The sequence below is a fragment of the Callospermophilus lateralis genome, chromosome X (genome assembly GCF_048772815.1).
Source record: "Callospermophilus lateralis isolate mCalLat2 chromosome X, mCalLat2.hap1, whole genome shotgun sequence".
In the NCBI taxonomy this organism is placed as follows: domain Eukaryota; kingdom Metazoa; phylum Chordata; class Mammalia; order Rodentia; family Sciuridae; genus Callospermophilus; species Callospermophilus lateralis.
The window spans coordinates 34,447,131-34,474,059 of record NC_135325.1 but is presented as its reverse complement, the minus strand read 5'-3'; the positions used below and the strand labels follow the sequence as shown (position 1 = coordinate 34,474,059).

Sequence of the window (26,929 nt, the reverse complement as noted above, 5' to 3'; positions counted from 1 at the left end):
TTTTTTCCTTTTTGACACTGTGGATGGAACCCAGGACCTTTGTACGTGAGGCAAGTGCTTTACCACTGAGCTACATTCCAACCCCCATCTGTACACTCTTAAGAAAACTCTGCCTTTTGAGATTGCAAAGGGGATTATCACATTAGGTGCAATTTTGGGAGAAACAGTGAGGCCACAATGGCAAAATTCTAAGTAGACTGTGATTTGAGAGGATTTAGACAAACCAGATTCCTTAGGGACTTGATCAGGGTTATATCCTTTTGTCATAAGTGCACAGAAAATATCCCAGAATGAAATTTGGACATAAGCCCAATGCTGTATCACCACTCCTAGAAATTAAACCCATTTCCTTCCCTTGCCTTAGATATATTTGATCAAGAGAATGATGACACTTTTTTTGACTTTTTTTAATTCATGTTCTTGCCCAGCGAGGGCACCCTGTATTTGTACAGTGTAACTGCTCAGATGTGTTTGGAATTACAGTCGTGTATGGTGCAGTTTACTAGCCAGATGGTGGGGTGGCTTCAACTGGGTTGTAATGCTACTGGGGCAGGGTGGGGGTTGGAGTAAGATGGAGAGGAGTCCGAGGAGTTGTGTTGTTAGCCTACAGGTTAGCGAGAAGCCAGTCTAGCAGTTGCTTTCTAGCCATGTTACCCACGGCTTCATCCAGTTGTCGTTCCTTGGCAAACTTCATGACCTCCTGAAGAAGATCACCTACGCTGTACCCCTTTTCTGCTGCCTTGGCAGAAACTTCAGGAAGCTGTGGAGAGAGCAGGGATAGCTTGAGTCATCTGATGTTTTATGGAGGAATGACCCCTGCTGGATAAAATGAATTCACATCCAGTCCCCACATGATTCTAGGATGAAACTTGATTCTAGGATGAAAATGTGCAAAAGATACATGATGGGAGGCTGATGACATGCCTTTCCTTTTCCTTTGAGCCTTCTCTAATGGCATAGATCAAAATGCTGAATGTGCTTTCTTTTTGTGCTTCAAAACCAACACCAAAATCAACTGTGTTCACTAAATTAGTCTGCTGATTGCTAGGTTAAGGTTTGGGGTTGCCTTCCTAAAAAAGTATGAGATGGGGATGGGGTAAAGGAAAGATTGCTTGACTGGAGTGAAAATAAATTGTCTAAGAGTTTCATTTCTCTGGAATCCATCTAATGTGGAAAATAAACTTCAGTGTGAGGGGGAGGAAGGAGAGAAAGAGTGAGAGGGTTATGTGTATATGTCTGAATGTGGTCCTCCCTACTTCTGCCCACTCTTTCTTCTTGTGTTTTGAAGCATGGCTTACCTTCTCCAGTTGTCCATCATCGTCTCCCATGAAATAAAGCATGGGCACGTTAAACTGTGAAGCTGCAATCCACTGCAAGACAGCCTGGAGCTGCTTCTGCAAGTTACTTGTAGAACATTGGTTGTTAACGATGACTTCAGGCCCAGGAGAATCTTGACAGGTCTGTGACATTGCAGCTTCGTAAGCACATCTGGAGCCAAAGTTGGGATTGCTTGCCAATGCCGCTTGTTCTTCTAGCTCGGCAAGAGCTGCCCCGTTGTTGCTATACTTGGCCATGATCAGGCACAGCTTCATCACAGATTCAACCAGTTGATCTATGAACTGGCGGTTCATTTGCTTCATCCCACACATAAAGTCCAATTCTGGATTGTCCTGGCATGGGTCTTCTCTCTCACATTTCTTGGACATGGAAGCCATTTTGCTTCTGGGTTCAGAACGCTTGTTCTCACCATCACATAGGTCATCACAGCTGAAGGAGCTCTCATTGAGCAGTTTCTGAATCAGCGACAGGACGATGTTCGACATGTCAAGCTTCTGGGAGTCCAGTTGTTGATTTTCCTTCGCACAAGACGGTCCAGGAGCTCCACGAGATTCAAGATGTTTCATTGAGAGTGTTTTTGCACTTTGACCTCCTCCAGACTTTTCATATTGGGCACTCTGAGCCATATAGCCCAGAGAAGATCCAGGGCATTCCTCTTCTAATGTATCTTTGCCCTTCGCTTGCTGGGTTAGATGGTATTGGATCAACATAAGGGCAGATACAATCAGGTCCTTGGCCAGTGAGTCGGTGGAAGGGCTAATTCTTTCCCTTTTTTCATCTTTGGCAGGACACAGTTTGGTAGTCATCTTGCCCTGGTTTCCTTGCTTCTGGTTCCACATGGTCAGACTCTCCTTGAGGATATGTTCACTGACTTTCTCTGCGCTGGTCAATGGCTTGCAAGGGTCTGTTTTTATTTTGCCTTTGTCCTTTCCTTTCATCTCAGCTTTCATTGCTGAGAATTCCAGGCTCTGATTCTTGCACTTGGGATCATGTGATCCAGCTTTCAAAGATGCATATGACAGACTCTGAGACTTTGTTTCTCTCCTTTCACCAAGAAGGGCGCTGACCAGACGCTTCAGCATGGCCTCCATTATATCAGCGGCATTTTGTTTTCCATGGTTGAACAAGTTCCTCTTGACAGCGGAGACAAAATCCGAGTCAGTCATCAGGACTCCAGTGATATTATGCAGGTTTTTCATGCAGGAATCAATCAGATCAGACACAATCTCTCTGGTATGCTTTAATAACACCCTCTTCAGGACCACACAGGCTGGAATTGGCTTCCCACAGCTGTGCACTTTCAAAGTTTTCATAACAGAGACCATCATGTCAGATGCCACCTGATTTGCATAAACCATAAGTCCCTTGCTGATGGATTCTGCAAATTCTTTACTATCTCTTGGGCACATCTGCTTTTCTCCACTCTTATTTTTATTGCATAACTCACTGTACAGAAAGGTTTTGCGGCCATCCTTGGACTCTTCCCCAGGACCACGCATTTCTGTTGAGGTCAATTCTACAGCTTCATGGGCCATTTCAGAAGCAATCTTGCTTACAGCACTACGGGGACTGTTTTTCCCCTTGTCTCCAGAGGGTGGATACATTAAATGGTGAAGACATTTGCTTCCACCTTCCAATTTTTCCTTGATTTCTTTACGGGCCATCTGGATTACCAGGGAAGAGAGTCGGTTGACATAGAAGGAAAGGTCATCCATGGAACACTCTCCATCAGGAGAAATAACAGCTCTTTGAGTGCTAGGGGACTTGCCTGGAGGGGTTGAAGGACTTTGATTATTGTTGGTGTTCTTGGCTGCTGCCATTTCTAGACATAGGCTTTGGGGTCTGTTGGCCATGTAATCCATGTTCACGTGATCAGCGTAGACACTGTAACAGTTCTCAGAAGGTATTTTGTGATATTCGCCATCTATGTCTCCTACTTTATGTTTACAGCTAGAGGCTGAGGGGCTTAGTGCATGTTGAAAACCCAAGGCATACTTCTGGAGATCATTGAGGAGCCAATTGAGGACACTTATAGGATCAGAGGGGGCTTGTTTGAAAAGGCATACAGATCCCTCCGTCTAAAAAAAGAACAATACCTATCCATAAGCACTTGGGTAGGCTACTTTCTTGCCTTATTTTATTTAGAAGCTATATTTTCTAAAGTGCACTGATTAGGGGTTTCATTTTGTGGAATTTTTGCATAGGAACATAGCATCCAGTTATAACCATTAATACACACTCATTCAAACACAAATGACAGCAACCAAAGCTCAGAGGAGATATATTTGTATGTTTAACTATATACAAGTGTGTTGAATGTGTTTGTCAGTTTCCTGAGTTTATGTGTTTGACTCAATATGTCAAAAATACGTCAATGTAGCTGGGCTTGGTGGCACAGGCCTGCAATCCCAGCCACTCAGGAGGCTGAGGTAGGAGGATCGCAAGTTTGGGACCAGTGTCAACAATTTAGCAAGGCCCTAAGGTACTTAGTGAGACCTTGTCTCAAAATAAAAAAAAGGTTTGAGATGTGGCTCACTGGTTTGGTGCTCCTGAGTTCAATACCTGATACAAAAAAATAAAGTGTTAATGTAGCTGGCACAAGAGGCTGAGGCAAGAGGACATTCACAAGTTCAAGTTGAGCCTCAGCAACTTAGTGAGACCCTGTCTCAACATAAAAAAAAAAAAATTAAAAGGACTAGAGATGTAGCTCAGTGGTAAAGTATCTCTGGATTCAATCCCCGGTACCCTCCTTCCCTGCCAAAAGTGTTAATATATCTATTGTGTGTGGGTGTATGCAGGTCAATAGAGAAATTCAGGTGTGTGAACGTCTAATAGATTTGAGATTGTGTCAGACTACTGTTAGTGTGTGAAAATGTGTACAATGTGTTCACATCATTGTTCACTGTTTCTTTCTACTTTATAGGCCACCATGTGTGTATTAGTACATTTGTACCTGTCTGTGAATGTCAAAATATGTGTATGTTAGTTTATCTCTAAATATAGTATCAATTTGAGTAATCCACTTGTTTATAATATAAATTCACTACTATGTATCATGCAATTATAAATGTATTGATGTGAAGCCTAAATTCACATATTAATGTATATATGTGCATCAGTAAGTAATATTAATATAATGAATGTGTCAAAATAGAAATATATGTAAATAGGTGATTATATAACAACTGTGTATATTAATTGGGTATCAGTTCATGTTGTATCTATGTGCTATTGTCAGAATTGGACAATGTTGTGTGTCAGTGTTGATCATAGTTTGGCATTGGATTATGTATGTGAATAACATTAGTATGTCATTGCATTTCTGTCAGTGTGCATATCAATGCATAAAAGTGTGTTACTGAATATGTGTCACTTAGTATTAAGTTTGTAGGTTTGTATGTCAGCATGATTGTGTAGGAATATATAGATATTTGCATCAATGTGGATATATTTGTGTCTATACCAATACTTGAGTTTTTATGGTCACTATGTTTCAATCAGACTTGGATGTGTATGTGTGTGAGTGTAAATGTGAATATGGATGTTTATGTGTGTTCCATGTGGCCATGTCACTACATCTGACTCTGTACACAGTTGTATATGTGTTTAAATCTTTGTTTATGAATAAGTCAGTATATTTAATTGTGTTATATCAATGCATATGTGGGTTTGTAGATGTCAAATGTAGCCAGACATGTATGTCATTGCTTGGATTAATTAAACTTAAATATATAAAAATGTATATATTGGTGTATGTTTTGCTTTATATACATTCATATGAGAGTATCTCTGCTGGGCGACTGACTGTTCCTGTTTGGATATGCATATACATATTATGTACACATCTTTAGTTACTGCTGCCCCCCCCCCTTTGCCTTTCCTTTGCTTCATCTTTTTTTCACTGAATTCCTAGAAATGTGAGGTCATAATAAGGACAGCTTTTTGAAAAGGAGCTTAAGTTACAATCAAGGCAGTCTATACTGTGTGAAGGAAATATGGGCTGTTCACCAAGGATAATTTATTCCTTTCTTAAGACTTGAGAATGGAGTTGGACACCCCCTGCCCCCAAGAAAACCCTGTTAGAATGTTAAGTAACTTGTTTTTCTTCCTTGGGGGCCACTCCCCTCAAAACAAATTAGTCTGGGACCAGAAATGTTTTCATTTTAACAAATGAGCCTAGAGACACAGAACAGGAAACATTTGACTCCTCAGCACTAAAGCCAAATATCGTATTCCAATACTAACCACTCTAGACTTGTAGGAATGCAGGGGTGACATGTGTGCTCCAAATTCCCTCTCTCAATTAGGAGGTCCAACAGACACAATTTGAAATCCTTACCAAAAAAAAAAAAATGAACAAACCAACCCCCAAAATGGATTTTGTGTTTTAACATTGGCATGCAGTTCTAATTGCTTCTAACTTGAAGCTACCCTCCAGAGCATGGGTAATCTTTTAGCCAATAGGATGGAGACCAGGCCCTCAGGTTCTTAGTTGTTATAAATTCTCTGTCTCATATCCATTTTTCTTACTTGTTGAATGCTAAGCAAGGTGGGACACACAAAAGTCCATTGCAAATACATCATCATGGAACATGACAAGATATTGTTTATAAACTTATATCTTTGCTCAGATAAGAATGGAAAGATTATGTTTTTTTGTAGGTACCTACAAAATCAGGAGACGGTATTCTGAGTCTCTATGATTGATGAAGGCTGTTGTTAAGTGTCTAAATATTGAACTTACCCGTAGCCCTGAACTTGTCCTGTGTTCTCTGGAATGTCATAGTATTCAAATTGATGAGTATGTTGGACAGTAGTTTGCTTACCATCTCTGAACCAGAGTCCTCAGACTCAATATTGGGCTGTAGGAATTAAGAATGGTGGAATCTCAGAGCCTAACTCTACCTTAGACTGGTCTTGTTTTTCAGTGTCCTTGATCACGATAATCTCCTTTTCTTCCAGACTCTCCAGGTTTAAGTCACCTTCTGAGCTGCAACCAGCAGCACCCTATGGAATTAAAGGGTGAAATTCTTAATGAACAGTTGTCTTTTTGGAGGGGACACTGGGGATTGAACCCAGAGGTGCTTAACCACTAAGCCACATCCCCAGCCCCTTTTTATATTTTATTTAGAGACAGGGTCTCACTGAGTTGCTTAGAGCCTCACTAAGTTGCTGAGGCTGGCTTTGAACTCATGATCCTCCTGCCTCAGCCTCCCGAGCCTCTGGGATTACAAGGGTGCCCCACCGAGCCTGGCAACAGTTGCCTTTTGAGACCTCTTTAAGTTGTTCCCTTAGGTTACCAACTAAATCATGTCATATCCCTTTATCCTTTTTTGTAAGAGAGGTAGGCTTATAATGCTAGCTAGTCTTTGAAGAATGAGACCAAGTTCCTTCCACAAATTACTTATTCTCTCTGTGAAGATTCTCACAGGCCATTAGTCTCAAGAGCCATATTCTATTAGTCACCACCATTATTGACAGATTTTGTTTTTTAAAAAAACTTAGGTGGCTTCTAAAATGAGGTTGGTTATCAAGAGTGACAATAAATTCCAAACTGGGGACCCTAGGCTCGTGAGAATGATAGCATTTCATTTGGGTCGCCTCCACCTTTCCACTCTCTGCCACAGTCTCTTTCCTCATACTTCACTGATAACTCTTCTTAGGATTTTCTCAACCTCTCCAACTCTGAGCAGAAGAAAATACTCACCTTGGAATCTTTATCTTCCACATTCAGGGTGGACACATCCACAAAGCATATCTGCATCAAATTAGGAGGATAGATTTAGATAAACTCTAGTGAAAATGCCATAATTTCTCTTTCTTGGAGATGATAATGACAATTACCTTCAAATTCTTGTGAGGAATAACTGAGATCTTGTGTATAAAGCTTTTAGCAGAATATGGCACAAAGTAAGTACTCAATAAACATTAATATTGTGGCTATTACTATGTAAACAGAATCTTAACACTATATTTCTTTAACTCCCATATTTCCTAAATGAGAATACCAACCTACCACAAGCCCAAAGGACAATATCTTCATATATTAATTGAGAAAACTGAGAAGTGGCTTGCCCAACTGACATAAACTCAATGACGGAGAACTCCATTTCCCTGGCTGCTTATGTAGGGCACTTTCTATCATACCAGTATTTCTCAAAATGTGATATTTTTACTACTGATGATTTCAAAGATTTTAGGTAGTACATGGACAAACATTTCTGTGCTGAGTAGTTACATTGTACTTGAACCTCAAATCTGTGATACTGTGGTTAACGTTGCTTAAGGTATTGGTCATTTTAAAAGTGTAAATCAATTTTTAGAACATCACAAAGAACATATATTAAGTAGATAGTATGAGTGATATTTGACATAATAAATAATGTGAAATACTATGCAAATCAGTTGAATTTGGGAAACAGTCAAAAGTATTTGAAGTGTTTTCCTCTCCTGAGAGGCTCTAGTGTAATTCATTGGAAACTAGGCAACATTATGACTTAAGAGGTCTTAGGTAATAGAGGCTGGTTACTAGGCAACTACTACTCTTCCCTATTCTCCAGGCCCCTCCTTGGCCTCCCTCCTTAGCTCCCTTACTTTACTCTTAATTCTTTTCCTCCAGATTCATCCTTGTGTAATATATATATATATATATATATATATATATATATATATATATATATATACACATATACACACACACACACACACACACACACACACACACACACACACTGTCCCCTGAAAGACCTTACTGAGCTTGGATTCATAGAGAAGTCACAGCATCAGCTTCCATGAGTTTACCTTGGGTTCCAATGAATCTGGAATACCCATACACCAATTGTTTTCTTCTCCTTGGTGGGAATGGTTTTGTATCTTACCACTTTTCGGTCCTGATCTTTACGTCCTGTTGGGCTGTAGAGATCTACCTTGCAGACACCCCTGCGGCTGTGTAACCAGTCAATATCATCAGACATCTGGAAGGGGAAATAAAATAATGAGATGCTTAGTTTTTAGAAACAGGGTCTGTTCAATAAGAATTTCTGGAAAGGGTTCTGAAACATCTCCTTTTCAAACAGGTTTAGGCTAGGAATTGGGTGGGGGGAGAGGGTGAGCAGTGGGGAAGAATCAAGTGTAATTTCTTTTTAGAAAGAAAAAATAATCTCTATTAGCTTCTTTGAACTGCCCACCCCACCTCCCAACCCAGATTGGAGCTAAACATAAGGAGAAAATGGCAGAAGACAGTGGTGGGTCTGTTGCTATGGAAGACCAATTAAGAACTCAGTAGATTTGGTATTTGGGACTTGAATGATCTCTTTTTAAAAGTTCAAGACAAAGCTTCCTTCAGAATTTAGAGTTCCTTTTCCCGCTAGCTCTTAAAACAGTTTCACATCCTCTTCTTCCCTCCTTCCCTCTCCCCTCCTCCCTCCTTTCCCCCATCACTTTTCCCCTCCCCCCCTCATCTCTTTTCTCTCCCTCCCTTCCCTCTCTCCCCCTCCCCCTCTTTCTCTCCCTCCCTCCTCCCCTCTTTTCCTTCTTCTCCTCCCCTCATTTTCCCTCTAGCCCAAATATTTTCATAACAGCTCTTCTCTAATGGCTATCTTTTCATGTGATAATATATATTTCTACCTCTTACCATCATGGCCAAACTCCCAAGATCTTCTTGAACTTTCCCTTGGAAATTCACCATGAAACCTTGAAAAAGTTATAGAAAAAGTTTTCCCACACCCTTGGAAGAGGAAGTTTCTCTCTTAACTTATTCAAAAGCTAGTGAACACTAGCCTAGAAAAAGAGGAAAGCAGAGAGGTTCCTCATTTGATTTGAATACAGCTTTAGATCAAATTCTTAAATAAATAAATAAAATTTATGAACTCGTTGTTACCTTGATATATAAGACTTCTTGGACCTTTGGCCGAAAATGTGCCACCCCGAAGGGAGATGTGCCCCTTTAGATGGAACTGGGCAGTGCCAAGTTCTTGGGCACCCGCACCTGGCTGCCACCCCCGGTCAGCTGTTGGACCAGACTGAGGGGCCAGGCTTTTCCCTGCTGGTTTTGACCCTGGGGTATGACATCAGTGTTTATTAGGTCACAATGCCTGATGCTATAGCAACCTAAGCAAAGGCAAGGTACACTGGCAAACTCAGTAACCTTTCATATTAAATACACATCTGGCTGCCTATTGTTGGACAAAATGTTTTTTATTATCTCTGGAAAGGTCCACATATTTCTCTCACATTTTCTCCAGTTCACAGACCCTCAAAGTCACCTGTATCTTTCCTTTTCTTATTAGACCTCCAGAATAAACTTACCACATTAGTTACCAATTTGGTGGAGGACTGCAGTTTTTAACATACAGAATCATCACCAGTTATTTTTTAAAATATTTTTTTAGTTGTAATTGGACACAATATCTTTATTTTATTTATTTATTTTTATGTGGTGCTGAGGATTGAACCCAGCACTTTGTGTATGCTAGGCAAGTGCTCAACCGCTGAGCCCCAGACCCAGACCATCACCAGTCTTTAAAAGAATTTTTTTTTCACATTTTAACTTTCTTCTCTTTGAGTTTTTTACTAGAGTGTCAGAGCTATGTGGCAAAAGATCTTTGGATTTATGTTTAAATAGAAATATTTGATATATAAGACTTCTTGGACCTTTGGTTGAAAATGTGCCACCCTGAAGGGAGATGTGCCCCCAAACGCTTTTCTGAGTATCCCAAATAAAATTTGTGAAAACAAAGCTGGAAGCTATATTAGTAGTTTTTGTGGTTTCACCTCTCCCTTTAAGATTCCCTCTTAGCTAATCAAAAGAAGTCAGAAGAGCTGGGTGTGGAGACGCATGATTTGATCCCAGCAATTTGGGAGGGTGAGGCAGGAAAATTGAAGTTTCAGGCCAGCCTCACCAATTTAATTGAGACCCTGTTTCAGAATAAAAATAGAAATGATTTGAGATGCAGCTCAGTGGTAAACCACCCTTAGGTTCAATCCCCCATACCAAAAAATTTTTTTTTAATTAAAAAAAAAATTAAAAAATAAGTCAGAATATGCCCCTACCTTTGTAGTATGAGAGTAGGCTATTGCATGGGATCTTTAGATGGTATTTTCTTGTTGTTTTAGATGTTGTGATGACTCTTCCACTCTGCTTCAAGATGTTACGTCTTTCCTCAACCCTCCATACTCTCCTAAAGCCTTAACTGCCAGCTGGTACTAGAACTTCAACTTGATGACATGGCAGTTTCTATAGAGAATGGTGACAACATAAAGTCTCAGCATTACACTTAGGATTCTAGGCTCTCTACATGGTCTAGCAAGTTCTGCCATTCATCATGAGCCCACAGTATCAACCTTTCACAAACTCTTCAAACCATAAAATATTTTAAGACCCATTTATTGTTTTTAATCATTGTTTACAGTATTTTTTAAGAAAATTATTCAATATACCTTGAGGTGTTTTCTGATTAGCCCATTTGAAAATATAAGCCCTCATAAAATGGCTCTCATCCATACCCAACTCACATCTTGTCTTTCCTTGCCCTTTCTCTAGATGTTTCCACTTTTACCTTGTATATGTGAATAAATACATCTGAATTAAAAATCAGATGAGTTGACCAAATAGTAGAGATTCATTTTCTTGGTCCTACCTCCATTTCTACTTTTCCCTGTTACTCCTGAGATTTAATTTTTTTCACCCTGCTGTACAATTTTGATCTTTTTTTTTTAATGGGACCAAAGAGAAATATAGCCAGATATTTCTTTTTTAATTAATTAATTAACTAATGTGCTTATTTATTTTTGTTTAAGATATTCAGGCTATCACAGTAGAGGAAACTTCATAAATTGAGTTCAACACATTGAAACAAAAGGCAGAGTGTACTAAAAGGAAAGTACCGAGGAGCTTCTGGGGTGGGGGTAAGGTTGGTCAGTGTGATAGGGCATATGTGTTTTTTTACCTGGTACTAATCAGTTAGGTTCCTACTTTTCCTAAGGTCTGGCAGACATGAGCCTTATCTTTCTTGATTGATTACATTTCAAAGGGATTGCTCCCAGGTCTGAGAGAGACACTCCTGGGTTAGGGAAGGTAACATTTCAAAGAAACAAAGAAAGGATTTATAATTTCAAATTTCTGAAGTACATGCTCTAGGGAAAGAGAGTCAGGGCCTGCAGTAGTTTTTGGCTGCAAAAGACAATAAATTCTTTGGTCTTTCTCAGGCAGGCATTTTAAGGGGGCTTGGTTCTTCATTTTAGGGACATGGCCTTGAGCTTATAGAAACTATGCCAGTGTTTGTTCAAGTCTCTTAGTGAGTGTTTGCTGGGAGTGGGGGGGGGTGGCGTAGTGGTGATATTGTTTGTGCTAACAGTTGTAGTTCTTATAGGCCAATGTTGAGGCCTAGCTGAGAATAGTGCTCAAAAGAGCCTGACTAAAGTTTGGTCAAGAATAGAGTCTTTGTCAATGGTGATAAGCCAAAATCTAAAGTCCAGGACTGTCTTTCCTATGCCAACCTTTTTTCAATGGAGAATTTTTTTAAAAAAAAAATATTTAAATTTCTTTTTAACTTATACAAAAGTATAAAAATTATATATTAAAGGGGTACCATGTGATATTTCATTGTATTTATACATTAGGTAAAGCTTAAATCAGGTAAAACTGAACTTTTTCCTCAAATATTTATCATTTATTTATGGGAAAATCATTGAAATGCCTTTTCTCTGGTTTTTTGAAGTACACAGCATATTATTGTTATCCATAGTCATCCTCCTGTGCAATGGCACATAAAAACTTTTGGCCCAAACCTAATTCGACTTCTATGAAATCAACTTTTTAGACCCAACATGAGTGAGATTATGTGGTACTTGTCTTTCTGTGCCTGGTTTACTTCACTTTAATATAATGATCTCCAGTTCTATCCATGTCACAAATGACAGAGTTTTGTCTTTTTATGGCTGAATAATATTCTATGGTTTTTATGTACATTTTCTTTTATTCATCAGTCAATGGATGCTTACGTTTGATATTTTTCTTAGCTATTGTGAATAGTTCTGCAATAACCTTGGGAGTGCAGATGTACCATTCTTTTGGTAACAGAAATTGCCTAACCACTGAGCAACATCTCCACCCCCTTTTTTAATATTTTTTTTTAATTGTAGTTAGACACAATACCTTATTTTATTTATTTTTATGTGGTGCTGAGGATCGCACTCAGGGCCTTGCACATGCTATTTGAGCACTCTACCACTGAGCCATAACCCAAGCCCCAGCCCTTTTAAAAATATTTTATTTAGAGACAGGGTCTTGCTAAGTTGCAGAGGCTGGCTTTCAACTTGTGATCCCCCTGCCTCAGCCACCTGAGCTATTGAGATTACAGGCATACACCACCCCACTGGGCTTAGAGGTATCTCTGACATACCTATTTCATTTCCTTTGGCTATATACCCATTAGTGAGTATGCTGGATCAGATGGCAGTTCTATTTTTAATTTTTGGAGAAACCTACATTTTTTTTCAACAATGACTGTACTAATTTACATTCCCACCAGTAGTGTGAAAAGGACTTCCTTTTCTCCACATCCTCAGGAGCACTTGTTAATCTTTTGTCATTTTGATAATAGTCATTCTTACTGGAATGAGGTACTATCTCATGGTGGATTTGATTTGCATTTCCCTGATGATTAGTGATGTTAAATATTTTTTTCATATACCTCTTGTCCATTTGTAAGTCTTATTTTGAGAAATATCTATTTTAACAAATAGTGCTGGGATATTGGATATACACATACAGAAGAACAAGATGATTGTCTCTTTCTAGTTACAAAATTAACTCAAAGTCGGGCATGATGGCTTACATTTGTAATCCCAGCAGATTGGGAGGCTGAGACAGGAGGGTTGCTAGTTCAAAGCCAGGCTCAGCAAAAGTACAACAGTAAGCAACTCAGTGAGACCCTGTCTCTAAATAAAATACAACAACAACAAAAAATAGGGCTGGGGATGTGGCTTAGTGGTCAAGTGCTCCCAAGTTCAATCCTCAGTATTAAAAAAAAAAAGCTAAAATCTTAAATGTAAGACCTGAAACCATGAAACTGCCAGAAGAAAACATGGGGTGAATACTTTAGAATATTGGAACAGGAAAAAAAGACCACAAAAGCATCAAAACAAAACAACAAACAAACAACAACAACAACAACAAAAACCAAAACCAAATCCAAAAAAGCAAAAAACAAACAAGACTACATCAAACTTAAATGCTTTTGTACAGCAAAGGGAACAATCAACAGAATGGGAAAATATTTGTAAACTCTACATCTGACAGGGAGTTAATATCCACATATGTAAGGGACTCTGGAGGGGGACCTTTTACATGTATGTATTTAGTTGTAAATGGACACAATACCTTTATTTTATTTATTTATTTTTACATGGTGCTGAGGGTCAAACCCAGTATCTTATACCTGTGAGGCAAACGCTCTGCTGCTGAGCCACAATCCCGCCCTAAAAGGGGATCTTTTGATGATTAAAGACCAAGTTGGAACACCTATGTCTGGCTTTTCTCTGTGGAATAAGAAGCAAAGGAAGAAAATGTTTATGTATTCTCCAATCACATAATACATATCCCTACGAAATTAAAAAAAAAAAAAAAGAAGACAACTCTGTTTCCCAGTCCAGAAGGGTACAACCATGACCCGTGCCTGGAAAATGTCTTACCAAATCCCCAAATGACAAAGGGTGAACTATGGATGATTAGAGTGCTGTCCCATGGCACCCCAATCCTGTCATCCTGGAGGCTAACCAGGAGCAGACAAGAGCAACATTTGGATGGAAAATCAATAATGAAAGTGTAAGGAAAAATAGAGTTTAGGCAGATGTGGCTCAATCACAGGTCACAGCATATGTACTGCCCCTTCTTTCTCTTAAGCCACTGAGGCTCTCAAACTGGCCTATACAGAATATGGGGGACTGAAAGGGGAGAAAGGATGTTCAAAGAGTCCAAATAAGGAATATGCTGTGTTAGTGAATAAATGTGTGAAAAGTCTGTACCTAGGTTAGCCTCTAAGAGCCCAATATTATGTTCAACACCATAGCCTTGGTTATCTTTTTGTTTTCCTAACCAGCATCAATCAATTTCTAACTTTGTTTATCCTACCTAAACATCTTCTCTTCCACACAAACTTGTGCATAATAGTACAAATAGACACTTTAAATATGCTTTCAGTTTGCATTTGGTTTGAAAAAGCTATTGAGATAATAAAAATGGAACCTGTGTCTATAATGTAATTATTCTCAATAATGACAAAAGGAAATGAAATGAAGTGAACTCTCAGCCTTCATGAAATCACTGTCTGCCTGGTAGTCCTGCTGAATGTCTTCCAGCCTCAGATTTAGCCTACCTAATTTAGTTTATGTGATGACACTGTGACTATCTGGAACATAGGCAGTGATGCCAATGATTATCAGACATCCTTCATTGTGGACCAATACAATTGGGAATGCCATTTCTTTTTCTCCTGAATTGCTTTCATGAGATTGTATAATGTCATTCAGAGAAGCTTCACATAACCATACTCAAGTGAAAAATTAGATGGCTTTTTGAACATCACAGCCATGGTGCTGCATAATTACTTCTGTCAAGTATTGATGTCTGTATTGTGTATATCTGTCTTTCCCTATGAGCGATTGAAAGAGTGGAGGGAGAAAATAAAGGACTTTAAAAAGCTATAAACATATATATATATATATATATATATATATATATATATATATATATAATTTCAAGGGGCAGCTGCTAAAGGTAAATAGATTATTAGGTATGTTGGGAGTTCCTTTATGGAGCTTAATTAGGTAGCTAAGGTCTGTTCTATTGCTTTGTTGTAGAAAATGACTTACAGTTATTTTTGGAGAGGCAGGCTTGGCTTGGCCATGGCCATTTCTGGTCAGGCTCCTCCCTCTTATAATTGTGAAATCTCCCTCCTCTGATTTCCTAGAACATTTGCTTATTGTCAGGATAATTCATCTGACATTTACTAGATCTGGCCTTGTAGAGTTAATTAACTTTTCCTATTCCTGGATCACCTACGTTGCAAGCCTGTAGGGCAGGTTCTCTGTCTCTTTCCATTGTATCTGCCACAATGCTAGGCACACAGCTGGGCTCAAGAAACAAATAATGGTTTTGAAAATTCAGGCAGGAAACATAATTCAGAATCCATGGACACATGGGATCTGTAATAATGACAAAAGAAAACTTGGTTATCTGAGTGGGCAGGCTTCTTCCCAGAGCAATAAATGTCACACTTTAGAGTGCATCAGAATCACCTAGAGAGCTTGCTAAATCAAGATATTTGGGCCCCATCCCAGTATTTCTAATTCTGTAGGTCTGAAGTGAGGCCCAGCTATTTGCAAGACACTGTATTTCACATTCCTTCTTTAATTTCTCAGTCTTATGAAATGGGTACTATTTTGTTGTTGTTGTTGAGGTACCAGCGATTAAACTTAGGGGCACTCAACCACTGAGCCACATCCCCAGCCCTATTTTGAATTTTATTTAGAGACAAGGTCTCACTGAGTTTCTCAGCGCCTCGCTGTTGCTGAGGCTGGCTTTGAATTTAGATCCTCTGGCTTCAGCCTCCTGAGCCGCTGGGATTACAGATGTGCACCCCGAGCCCCGGGAAATGGGTACTATTTTAATTCTTATTTTTGACACGTAATAATTGTACATATTTATGGGGTGGTGTGATGTTTCAATGCAAGTGTACATCGTGCAACAATCAAATCAGGGAAATCAGCACATCCAACTCCTCAAACATCAATCATTTCTTTGTGGCGGGAATATTACAAAATCCTGTCTTCAAAAGAAAACAAAAAACTCTCTTGTAGCTCTTTTAATATGTACAAAATCATTACTAACTATAGTCACTCTATTGTGCAACATAAGACCAGAATTCATTCTTCCTATCTATGGTAGTAGTATTATTTTAATCTCGATTTTATAAATGGGTAGATGGACCGCAGAAGCCTAGCCCAGGTGGTCTAGGTAGGTGAGGCACTGGACACTTCCATTGTCTTGGAGGCGTGGGGGGAGATTGTGTGTGTGAGTGCTGGGATCAATACACCTCTTCTTTCTTCCAGTATATAGAGATCCAAAGGAGAAATTCCTTGAGAAAAAGAAAAATATAAAGGCTACCTACTCTGATCTTCTGACCCCATCTGGTGGTTCTTAAGTCCCACGAAACCAAGCACTGATTCATTGTCTCCCCCTACTGGTGAGAATGATGTGGTGAACCCAATCGCCTCTTGGATCAGTTTGTCTGAGGTGGTTTTCTCTGGTGGCAGTTGTCCGGAAGCAGTTCTGAGAGGGTGGCTCTGAGGTGGTTATACTGAGGCGGTTAGTCCCCTCTCCCTCCGCCTCTCATCCTTGTTTTATTTAGTTTTGTTTTACTTTTTATTTTTCCTGTTTTCATTTAGGATTTGTGGAGAACTCTTTTCCGATTCTTGGCTTTTATTGTAATCCCATCTGGGGCTTGGTAAAGGGACAACTTGATTTGCAAGCCATTACAAGAGCCTTTTTTTCTTTATATATTTATAAGTATATAAGCATATTTTGTGTCAGGATTGGAGCTGTGGGGAGAAAACTGGCTGAGGGAACTAGCAGGCTAATGGGAACTTTTTTTTTTTTCCTGTCAAACCAACAAACTTTTCCGAAACGTCTGACAAAATAACCTTTTAGAAGTACTTAAATATAGTATGAATTGGTTATAAAGCCTTTATTTTTTGTCTTTAGATCGTATTTTTATCACTGAATAAATGTTTTAAACTTTTTGGAAACCTAAAAGGGGATCTGGAAGTGAAGCATTTCGGGTTCCCCAATGGCACTTGTGAGTGTTCTCCCTAAAGATTCCCCTGATTTTAGGGACATTAAGTAGGGTGGAGATGAGCTTCATCGGGGACTTTGACTTGTAGTCGCACTGTGGGGACGACAGGCTTAGATCTCCTGTACTTGCTCTTAAATCAAAATGGTGAATCAGGGTAGTTATTTTGTGTATTCACTAGGGGTCGCAGCTGTCAGAAAACCTCGGTCTCCTCACAGTACAAGATCGCTCCCTTAAAAAGGCGGTTTTGAGAAGCGGTTCCTCAAATTAAAAGGGAAATTGGTGATTGCCCCTTGATAGAATCACTCCCAGTCCTAAAAAGTGCACTTTGTGTGTGTGTGTGTGTGTGTTGTGTGTGTGTGTGTGTGTGTGTGTGTTGTGTGTGTGTGTGTGTGTGTGTGTGATTTATTGATAGGTTTCTTGAGTATTTCTGTCATAAAGATGTTTATACTTTCCAGGAAGGCAGCGACTATTGAACTCTGTAAAAGATTCAGTAGTGGCTCTTGTACTTAATCACCGAGTATTAAGATGATTACAACAGCTGGGCGCGGTGACGCCTGTAATCCCAGCGGCTTGGGAGGCTGAGGCAGGGGGATTGCGAGTTCAAAGCCAGCCTCAACAATGCACTTAGCAACTCAGCGAGACCCTGTCTCTAATGATACACATACACACACACACACATCCATATATATACATAGATACAGATATGTATACATATATACATATATAGATATAGATATATACATATATAGATAGATATCATATTATAGATATCATATATAATATAGATATATATCTATACATAGATTTATAGATAGACATCATATATATTATATATAGATATATAGATAAATATCATATATATTATATATCATATAAATATGATATATAATCTATAACATTAATATATTTTATATTATATATAAATGATCTGGGGATGTTGCTCAGTGATTAAGCACCCCTAGGTTCAATTCCCAGTACCAGAGAGAGAGAGAGAGAGAGAGATGATTATAACACTAGTGATGGTGTTGACATTAGTAGTGGGCTTAACAACTTATGTCCTAAAATGCTTAGCAGTTTTATATTCCCCTTGTGAATTTATAATTCACTTATCACATTTTGCCTTGGGTTGTAATTCTTTCATTATGAGTATTTCAAAATACAGAACTATTTGTGGAAAATGACTGTGTTTTATTCATTTAAATTTACTCTGTGAAAGATAGAACAAGGTTCATATAAATAAGTGCTTAAGGATATTTACATAATAGAATTGTTATGCCCTGAACCAGATAGAAGTATTTGGACAAAGCTAAAAGCATTTGAATCACCCTAATACAAATGGCCTGAATTACTGTAATAACTTCCTAACTGAATCTACTCTTTCCTTGCCACTCTACAACAATCTTTTAAAAAAAATTTTTTTTTTTTTTTTTGGTACCAGTGATTGAACCTAGGGGTGCTTTACCACTGAGCAACATACTTAGCTCTTTTTATTTTTTTATTCTGAGATGGGGTCTTGCTAAGTTGCTTAGGGTCTGGCTAAGTTGCTGGGGCTGGCCTGGAACTTGCAATCCTTGTGCCTCAGCTTCCAGAGTCACCTGGATTGCAGGTGAGTGCCACAGTGCCTGCCTCTTTTTTTTTTTATCTCTTTAATGAACTGATTTATTTTATTAGCTATTGCTAGTTCTATAATCTATAATTACTTCATTGAAATATAATTAACATATGCTATAATATGCCCATTTAATGGATACAATTCAATGATTTTTAGTGTATTTAGAATTGTGCAACCTGGTGTTGTGATAAACCATAAGACAAAATGAGCTAATCTTAAGATCCAAATCCAAGTTCCTAGATGCTAGCCAAGGGCCAAATTTGCAGGAATTTTCAAATGATAGTATTTTGAGGTCTGATAAATTAACTCTTTTCTGCACAGATTTTGGTAGGAATTCAGTTGATTCTGTAAATCAATCCGAGGAGTATTGCTTGCTTAATGTGATATAATCTGATGAATGTGGGATGTCTGTCCATTTATTTAGGTCTTTAATTTCTCTCAGTGATGGTTTGTGCTTTCCAGTGTACACATGCTGTACCACTATTTGTTGAATTTGTTTCTAAGGATTTTATTCTGGTTGATGCCATTGTAAATGGAATTGTTTTCTTAATTTCATTTTCAGATTGTTCCTGACCAGTGCATAGAGATTCAATTGATTTTTGTTATTGATCTTATGTTCTGCACCTTGAGTTGTTTCTTAGGTCTAATGGTTTTCTTTTCGTGTGTGCATATTCCTTAGAATATATATGTGTATATACACATATCTCTCTATATATATTCTCTATACATTATATATATAGCTAAAATCTGTTTGTTAGTAGATAACTAAGGTTTTCACTCCTGTATTCATGAGGGATATTTGTCTGTAGTATATATGGTTTTGATACCAAAATAAGAAGTTTCTCATTAATGATTTGGTGTGATCCCTCCTGTTCTGTTTTTTTTTTTTTTTTTTTTTTTTAAGAGATAGGTGTAGAATTGGTGTTATTTGTTCTTTACATGTTTGTTTAATTTGAAAGTACAGTCATTTAGGCCTGGGGATTATTTTGGCGGGGGGATTTTAAAATTAAATTTTAATTTTCTTTAAAACTTTGAGGTTATTCAAATGATCTATTTCCTATTGAATGTGTGGTGACAGTTTGTGTTTTCCAAGGAATTGGTCTGTTTCATTTGCCAAATTTCTGAGTCTATAAGGTATATAAGTATCTCTATTATTCTTTGGATGTCAATAGAGTCTATAGTGATATCCAATTTCATTTCTTTTTAAAATAGTTTTATAGAGGTCTAATTGATATACAAACAACTACTCATATTTAATATGCCCATTTTTTGGTGCTGGGAATAGAGCTCTGGGGTACTTAACTGCTTTCTATAATCTATAATAACTACATCTTCAGCCACGCCACCCCCACCCCCATTATTCTTGAGAGAGGATCTTGCTAAGTTGCTTAGGGCCTCTGTAATTTTCTGAGGCTGGCTTTGAAATTATGATCCTTCTGCCTCAGCTTCTGGAGTCCCTGGGATTACAAGACTGTGCCACTGTCCCTGACTAATATGCACAATTTAATGAATTTGGGCATATGTAAATTTCCATGAAGCCATCACCACAATCAAGGTCATAGATGTAATCCAACACTTCCCAAAGTTTCCTTGTGTCCTTTTTTTAAAATAATTTTTTAGTTGTAGTTGGACACAATATTTTTATTTTTATATGGTGCTGAGGATCGAACCCAGTGCCTCACACATGTGAGGCAGGTGCTCTACAATGAGCTATAGCCCCAGCCCTCCTTGTGTCCTTTTGTTTCTGCTATTGTTGTTTTTTGGCAAGAACACTTAACATGAGATCTAGTTTCTTAAATGTTGAAGCACATAATACCATACTGTTAACTGAGGTACTATGTTGCACAGCAAATCTCTCTAACTTAATCATCTGTGCTCTCTCTCTCTCTCTCTCATTCTTCCTTCCTTCCTCCCTCCCTCCCTCCCTCCCTCTTTCTTTCTTTCTTTCTTTCTTTCTTTCTTTCTTTCTTTCTTTCTTTCTTTCTTTCTTTCTTTCTTCTTTTCTTCTTTCTTTCGGTACCAGGAATTGAATCCAGGGGTACCCACCCACTGAGCCATGTCCCCAGACCATTTTTTTATTTTTATTTTGAGACAGGGTCTCACTAAGTTGCTTTGGGCCTTGCTAAATTGCTGAAGCTGGCTTTGAACTTGCAATACTCCTGCCTATGCCTCCTGAGTCTCTGGGATTACAGGCATGTGCCACCATCCCTGGCATCTGTGCCATTTTGGTGGGGGGAGGTACTGGGAATTTAACTCAGGGGCACATGACCCACTGAGCCACATTTTCAAACCTATTTTTGTATTTCATTTAAAGGCAGGTATTGCCATCTATCCTAGCTGGCAACCTAATGCTGGGTTCACAAAATCTGACTATTCCAATAACTTGAGAAAACAGCAAAGAAAGCACGCAAACACACAGAAGTAATTTTTCAAAATCTGGGGATGGCTCTGTGAACTTAGGGGTCCTGGAAAGAGTCAGAGCCACTGGAATTATTTATTTTTATATAGGGGACATACAAGGGGATGTTCCATGGAACATTCTATCCCCAAAATCTAATAACTCAACCCCACTAGGTAACGCTTACTCCTGGAGCTACGAGTGGAGGTAAAGTCCAAGTTATTGTGGGGTGCAATAATTAATTGTTCAGTATCTCTTGCTCAGGACTTAAGGGCATGTATTTCCAGAGTGGCTCCCAATATATTCCCCCTTCATTCTTTGAAAAAGTAGATGATGAGTCACTATCTCGAGTTCGTGAATTCTTGTTCTGAAGGCACGTGCGCTCCCCATGATTACAATTCAAGAGAGGATTAATAGTAAAAAGAACAGTCCAATAATATATCATGCAGAATGTTTTAGTATGTTTCCAGGATGAAAACCATTTAACTCTTGAAGTATTTGATCAGCTAAAGAGGTAGAATCCGAAAAATCAATCTTACTTTTTTGTATATCTTGAATATGATGATGTTACTCCAAAAGATCTGACCTGTTATTATTGTTCTGCCAAATACCTAATAAATGGTTTCTAACTTTCTCTCAATCCCATTGGGAAGCATTGTATTTGACATCAGTAACACACACATATTTATAATCGGCATGACATTTGAGCCTTTTCTTGAACTTTAAAGCAGAAAGCTCATTACCAATATTTATGACAGTAGCTTCTAAAGCATTTAGCTTACTTTCAATACTTTCATCAATATTGATCTGATTATGAAGAGCTTTGGAAATGTTTTGAGCCAAATTATTAAGAAAATCACAAATTTTGAGCTATGGCCACTGAAGCTGTGACCATGGAAGCAATAAATGAAACTAAGCCAGCCACTCAGAGTATTCTGAGTCCAAGAGCTCGATTAAGTCTAGAGAGATGGGCATGTATTTGTTGTAAGACTTGAAAACCAGCATCAGCATACAATGGCTCTGAGATATTAGCTGGCAATAAGACAAAAGAGAGCTGGTAAAGTATCAATGTTCCCTTCCCTCTATTATATCTGTTGATACAATTAGTTACATTGAGTTTATTATAGGCTACAGATATTTATCATCTTTTCTTTTGACTTTAACATCTCTAGTAATTAAAACATAAGGGGATTGAACACAGGCTCACAGGCCATAACAAGAGCCTTCCTTACAATTTCTGCCTACTAAGTAAAGGCTTGTCAGTAAAATGTAAAAATTCTGAGGCCACAATCAAACACCAAACATCTTTCTGGATGCCCACCTTCGCTGAAGGTCAAGATGTTACTAATAAATCCTCCAGGGGTCACAGCAGCACCCTTGCATAATTGATTTTTTTTTTATTATTGGTTGTTCAAAACATTAACATAATTGATTTTTGTCAATTCTAGGAGACCAGTCTAAAATATACCCACTATTTCTAGATACCTTATGTTATACTGGCAAGACATTTGCACAATCCATCCACTTAGGAAAGTGCCAATTTCTGTTGTAGAATGATTAGGGCAATAATACATTGATGGATATTTTATGTAAATAATGGGCCTGTATAGGAAAATTCTATTTCAGCAATCTTTCTATTTTGACAATTGTCCAGATATATAGTCTTAATTTCTAAGGACACGCATGATTGGCTGGTTTCGGTTTCTCATATGCTGTCTTTTCTCAAAAGATACTCCCAGTCAGCCTGCTTACCATAGGATCAACATATAGATATAACTGACCATTATAGTCAGTACAATTAATCTAGTTTCATGGGTGGACTTTCCAGTCCACACTGAAAGGCACATTAAAGTCGGACCTGAGAGACGGGTCCACAGAATTCTCTTCATAAATTTTACTTACCTGACAAGCTCGTGAAGCTACATGGCTGTAAACTCTGCAGCTGGAAATTTACCTTCCTGTGCCAGGTTTTTCAGTCATTTTCAAAATGACAGGTGTAAACTCTCCTTTGAAATCTGATTTAGTTTACTTAGTCATGTTCAGCAGTAGTAAGACTCTCAATATTACAATTTAAGAAAATTTTTGAAATATTTGTAAGATCTAGTGTGTGCATATAGCGTCCTGTTTTTATCTTTTCTCTTTTTAATAAATTGAATAAAAGGCTGGTATAAGTCATAATATCATTAGTTTTAAGTTATAGATAATAGTAGACATATTTAAATAATAAGAAAGGATCTATTATCTTTAACTGGTCATAAAACTTTGCAAAGGTCACTTAAAGGGACTATGGCAAATAGAAACTTAGTCTTTATTAATTATATGACTTGATTTTGACTTTAATAGAATTACCAAAAATGGAAAATATAATAAGTTGTATAGAAAATTTGTACTTTGAAATTAGCTTCATATTAATTTAAATAATTATCTTAATTTGAGATGAGGGTAGAGAGACAGAGTTTTTAAATTAGCAGTGGTGGTCTTTACTAGGGGCATGAGAAAAATATAGACATCTATCCAAAATAGGAAGTACACATGTTAAATAAGCCTAGAGAAGATATTTTGTTGTTTTATTTTAACCATTACCAAGGAATGAAATAGAAGAATGAAGAGTATTTTACTTACCAATCTATGAAAAACTGTTATTATTGTTATCACACTTAGTGTTGACCTAAGTATGGGGAGTTAGTATCAAATATTAATGGGTAAGAATGAGTCAACAACAGTATGGTTTGAGGCAATTATCTAATTTAGAATTTTATATGACATTGAGCTACCAATGACATTTTGAGAAATCTATGTCAAAATAATATTTGCATATAAAGAAGCAGTTGTTTGAATATCCTTAATAACTTTATTTAATGTAGCAAAATTTGCTCTATTAATTATGTTTAATTTATGACTTCACCAATTTTAAAAACATCAAGGTGTGATGTAGGCATTGTCTTGTTTTTAGTTAAGGCAGAGAATGAGCCTGTCAGCTTTCCATTGGGACAAACTACTGGCTGTTGAACTGATTGCCATAAGCTGTCTGTCCAATATTTCAGGGGCAATCATTTTCAGAGCTGTACTTCTCAGTGATAAACTGTTAACAAGGGCTTGAGATAAGACCCTGTTTCAAAGTTTAAAGGCTTCTAAAGCTTTTTTATAGCTTAAAAGATAAATAAATTAATAAGAGGAGTATTTTTACCCAGGTAGCTTATTTTTCTTGGGGCTAGGATTGCATTTTAATCTATTTCTGTCTGAATGTTTTTATTTCTTCTAGTTGATCTGTGTACAAATTGTGGGGTAACAGTTAAATTTGGCTAGGATCATGCCAATTTCTGTAATCCTTTGAAATTGGGTGGCCCTCTATAAATTTGGGGTGCTATGTACTGTCTTTTAGAGTCTCTCCATGAAAACAGTAGGATTTTTGAAAAGGCTTACTAAAATTATTTTTTTATATTTAGTTTATTTGTTGGGTATTAATCTGTTTCATGGTCCAGACAGATTATCAGGTTCGTCCCTATATTGTGCTATGGGACAATTGTTAAGATAAATATCCCCAAAACTGTTTTTTGGGTGGTCTTTTACCTTAAAATTTAGCTGAGTACTAGTATAATATCTTTTTTGGTGAGGTCAGACATTTGACATAAATTTTGAAACACTACAATACATGTATTTGGGCCTTTTAAAAAAAAAACCTCTCTGAATTTGTTTTAGTCTATATTAAGTCTGAGAGGTTCATGTTGATCTTACTTTCCAGAAGGCAATTTTTAAAGGCCTTGTCTCATGAGTGATTGAGGCCAGATTTAACAATAAATGAAAATAAAAATAACCTTTTATTAATCCTTGTAATTTCCCAGTATATAGACTAAGCTGATTCATCTTGATGTTGTATGTAAATGGACAATTTAAAAGAAACCTTTAATCTCTTCCTGAGAGAAGGTCTCAAAATATCCCTGTACTTTATAATAGTGTCCTTTAAATAGATGTCTCTTAATTGTCTTTAAAAATTATAATTAAGTTTACTTCCCAGAGTAGGAAGTGACATACAAGTCTTACAATAGGTTCGGTCAGAGAATCTCAAATGATACAAACAAATTTCCAATAAAGTTTTTAACTTTATGGTTTAACACTAACATATGGAAGAATTAGCAGTAATTATTGAAATCAATTAAATCTTATTCATAAAATGGAAGTTTCAAAATTGGAACAATTATTGTTTAATCAAGGATGTGTGAATTGGATTCACTAAAAATTGGTCCTTGTTCTTAAACAGTAAGAATTACTAGGTAATCAATGACCTTATTTAATGAAAATAACTCAACATTTCAATGGTTTTTTATCATGTCAAAATATGGACAAAATCTTGGTTCATATCAGTATAATAAAATAGCGGGGGGAGATCTGAAACATTTAAAAACTGATCACTTACATATTTATAGTCAATCCAGCTACATATAAGTCTGATTTTTAATTAGTTTGGAATTTTATCTCACTGTCTAGATAATCATATAAAGATTCCTTTATTAAGGGAAATCTTTTTTTACCATAAAAGTCTTAAACATATAATGATTCTTTTCTTTTACCAAAAGATGATTTCTTTTTTCCTCTTATGACTCTCCGAAGTGTGTTTCTTTTCTGTTGAAGCATCTTCTTTTCCTTCTATAATTCTTTCTGGGCTATATTTGGAATAATTCCTGTAAATCTCAGAATCTAAATAATTATTATCTTTTAATAAGAAGAGATACTTTAAATGAAACACCTTTTGGATATCTCTGTTTATAAAAATTTATCTCTATTTTATAGTAAATTAATTTATCTTAAATGTCTACTCCTGGAGCTACAGGATGTGTGAATTGGATTGAGATTTGTCAGATTTTGATCTATTGAAAGTAACTGCCTTTTTAGAGGGGGGATACAGGGGATTGAATTCAGGGGCACTCAACTACTGAGCCACATCCCCAGCCCTATTTTGCATTTTATTTAGAGACAGGGTCTCACTGACTTGCTTATCGCTTGCTCTCCATTGCTGTCAAAGTAACAGCTTTTTATATCATTAGTTTTCATTATTAGTTTTTCTGTTTTCAATTTCATTGATTTCTGCTTTTTGCTTTATTATTTTCTACATCATGCTTGCATAGTTTTATTTTGTTCTTGGTTTTATAGTCTGAGGTGGAAGCTTAGAGTATTGACTTTTAGATTTTTCCTCTTTTCCAATATAAATGTGCTGTAAATTTCCCTTTCTGCACTACTTTAGCTGTTTCACACAAATTTTGATACATTGCATTTTTCTTCATTCAGTGTAATTTTTTATTTGCATTAAAACTTCATTTTTTATTCATGAGGTGGTATTGTTTAGTTTCTAGTTTTTTTGGAGATTTTCCTGTTATTTTTTAAAATTGATTTCTAGTTTGAGTCTATTATGGTCAGTTATGACTTCAGGGTTTTTTTTTTTTTTTTTTTTTTTTTTTTTTGGTACGGGGGATTGAACCCAGGGGCACTTAACCACCAAGTCACATCCACAATTTTTTTTTTTAATTTTAAAATTTGTTCTAATTAGTTATACATGATAGTAGAATGTTCCCCAGCCATTTTTATTTATTTATTTTTTATATTGAAACAGGGTCTCTAAGTTGGCCAAGGCTGACTTTGAACTTTCAATCCTCCTGGTCTCAGCCTATAGAGCTGCTGGGATTACAGTGTGTGCCACCATGCCCAGCTAATTTCAGTTCTTTTATTTTTGCT

At 37.3% G+C, this 26,929-nt stretch overlaps 1 protein-coding gene across 1 annotated transcript; it reads right to left on the bottom strand.

Moving 5' to 3' along the window:
* Positions 1-513: 513 nt before the first annotated feature.
* Positions 514-8,312, bottom strand: Akap4 (A-kinase anchoring protein 4). The gene is made up of 5 exons (XM_077107340.1): positions 8,217-8,312; positions 7,046-7,096; positions 6,244-6,345; positions 1,299-3,416; positions 514-760 (listed from the first exon to the last, which is right to left on the bottom strand). The coding sequence occupies exons 1-5, from the start codon at positions 8,310-8,312 to the stop codon at positions 605-607; spliced, it is 2,523 nt and encodes an 840-aa protein (XP_076963455.1). The 3' UTR covers positions 514-604.
* Between the last annotated feature and the right edge of the window lie 18,617 nt (positions 8,313-26,929).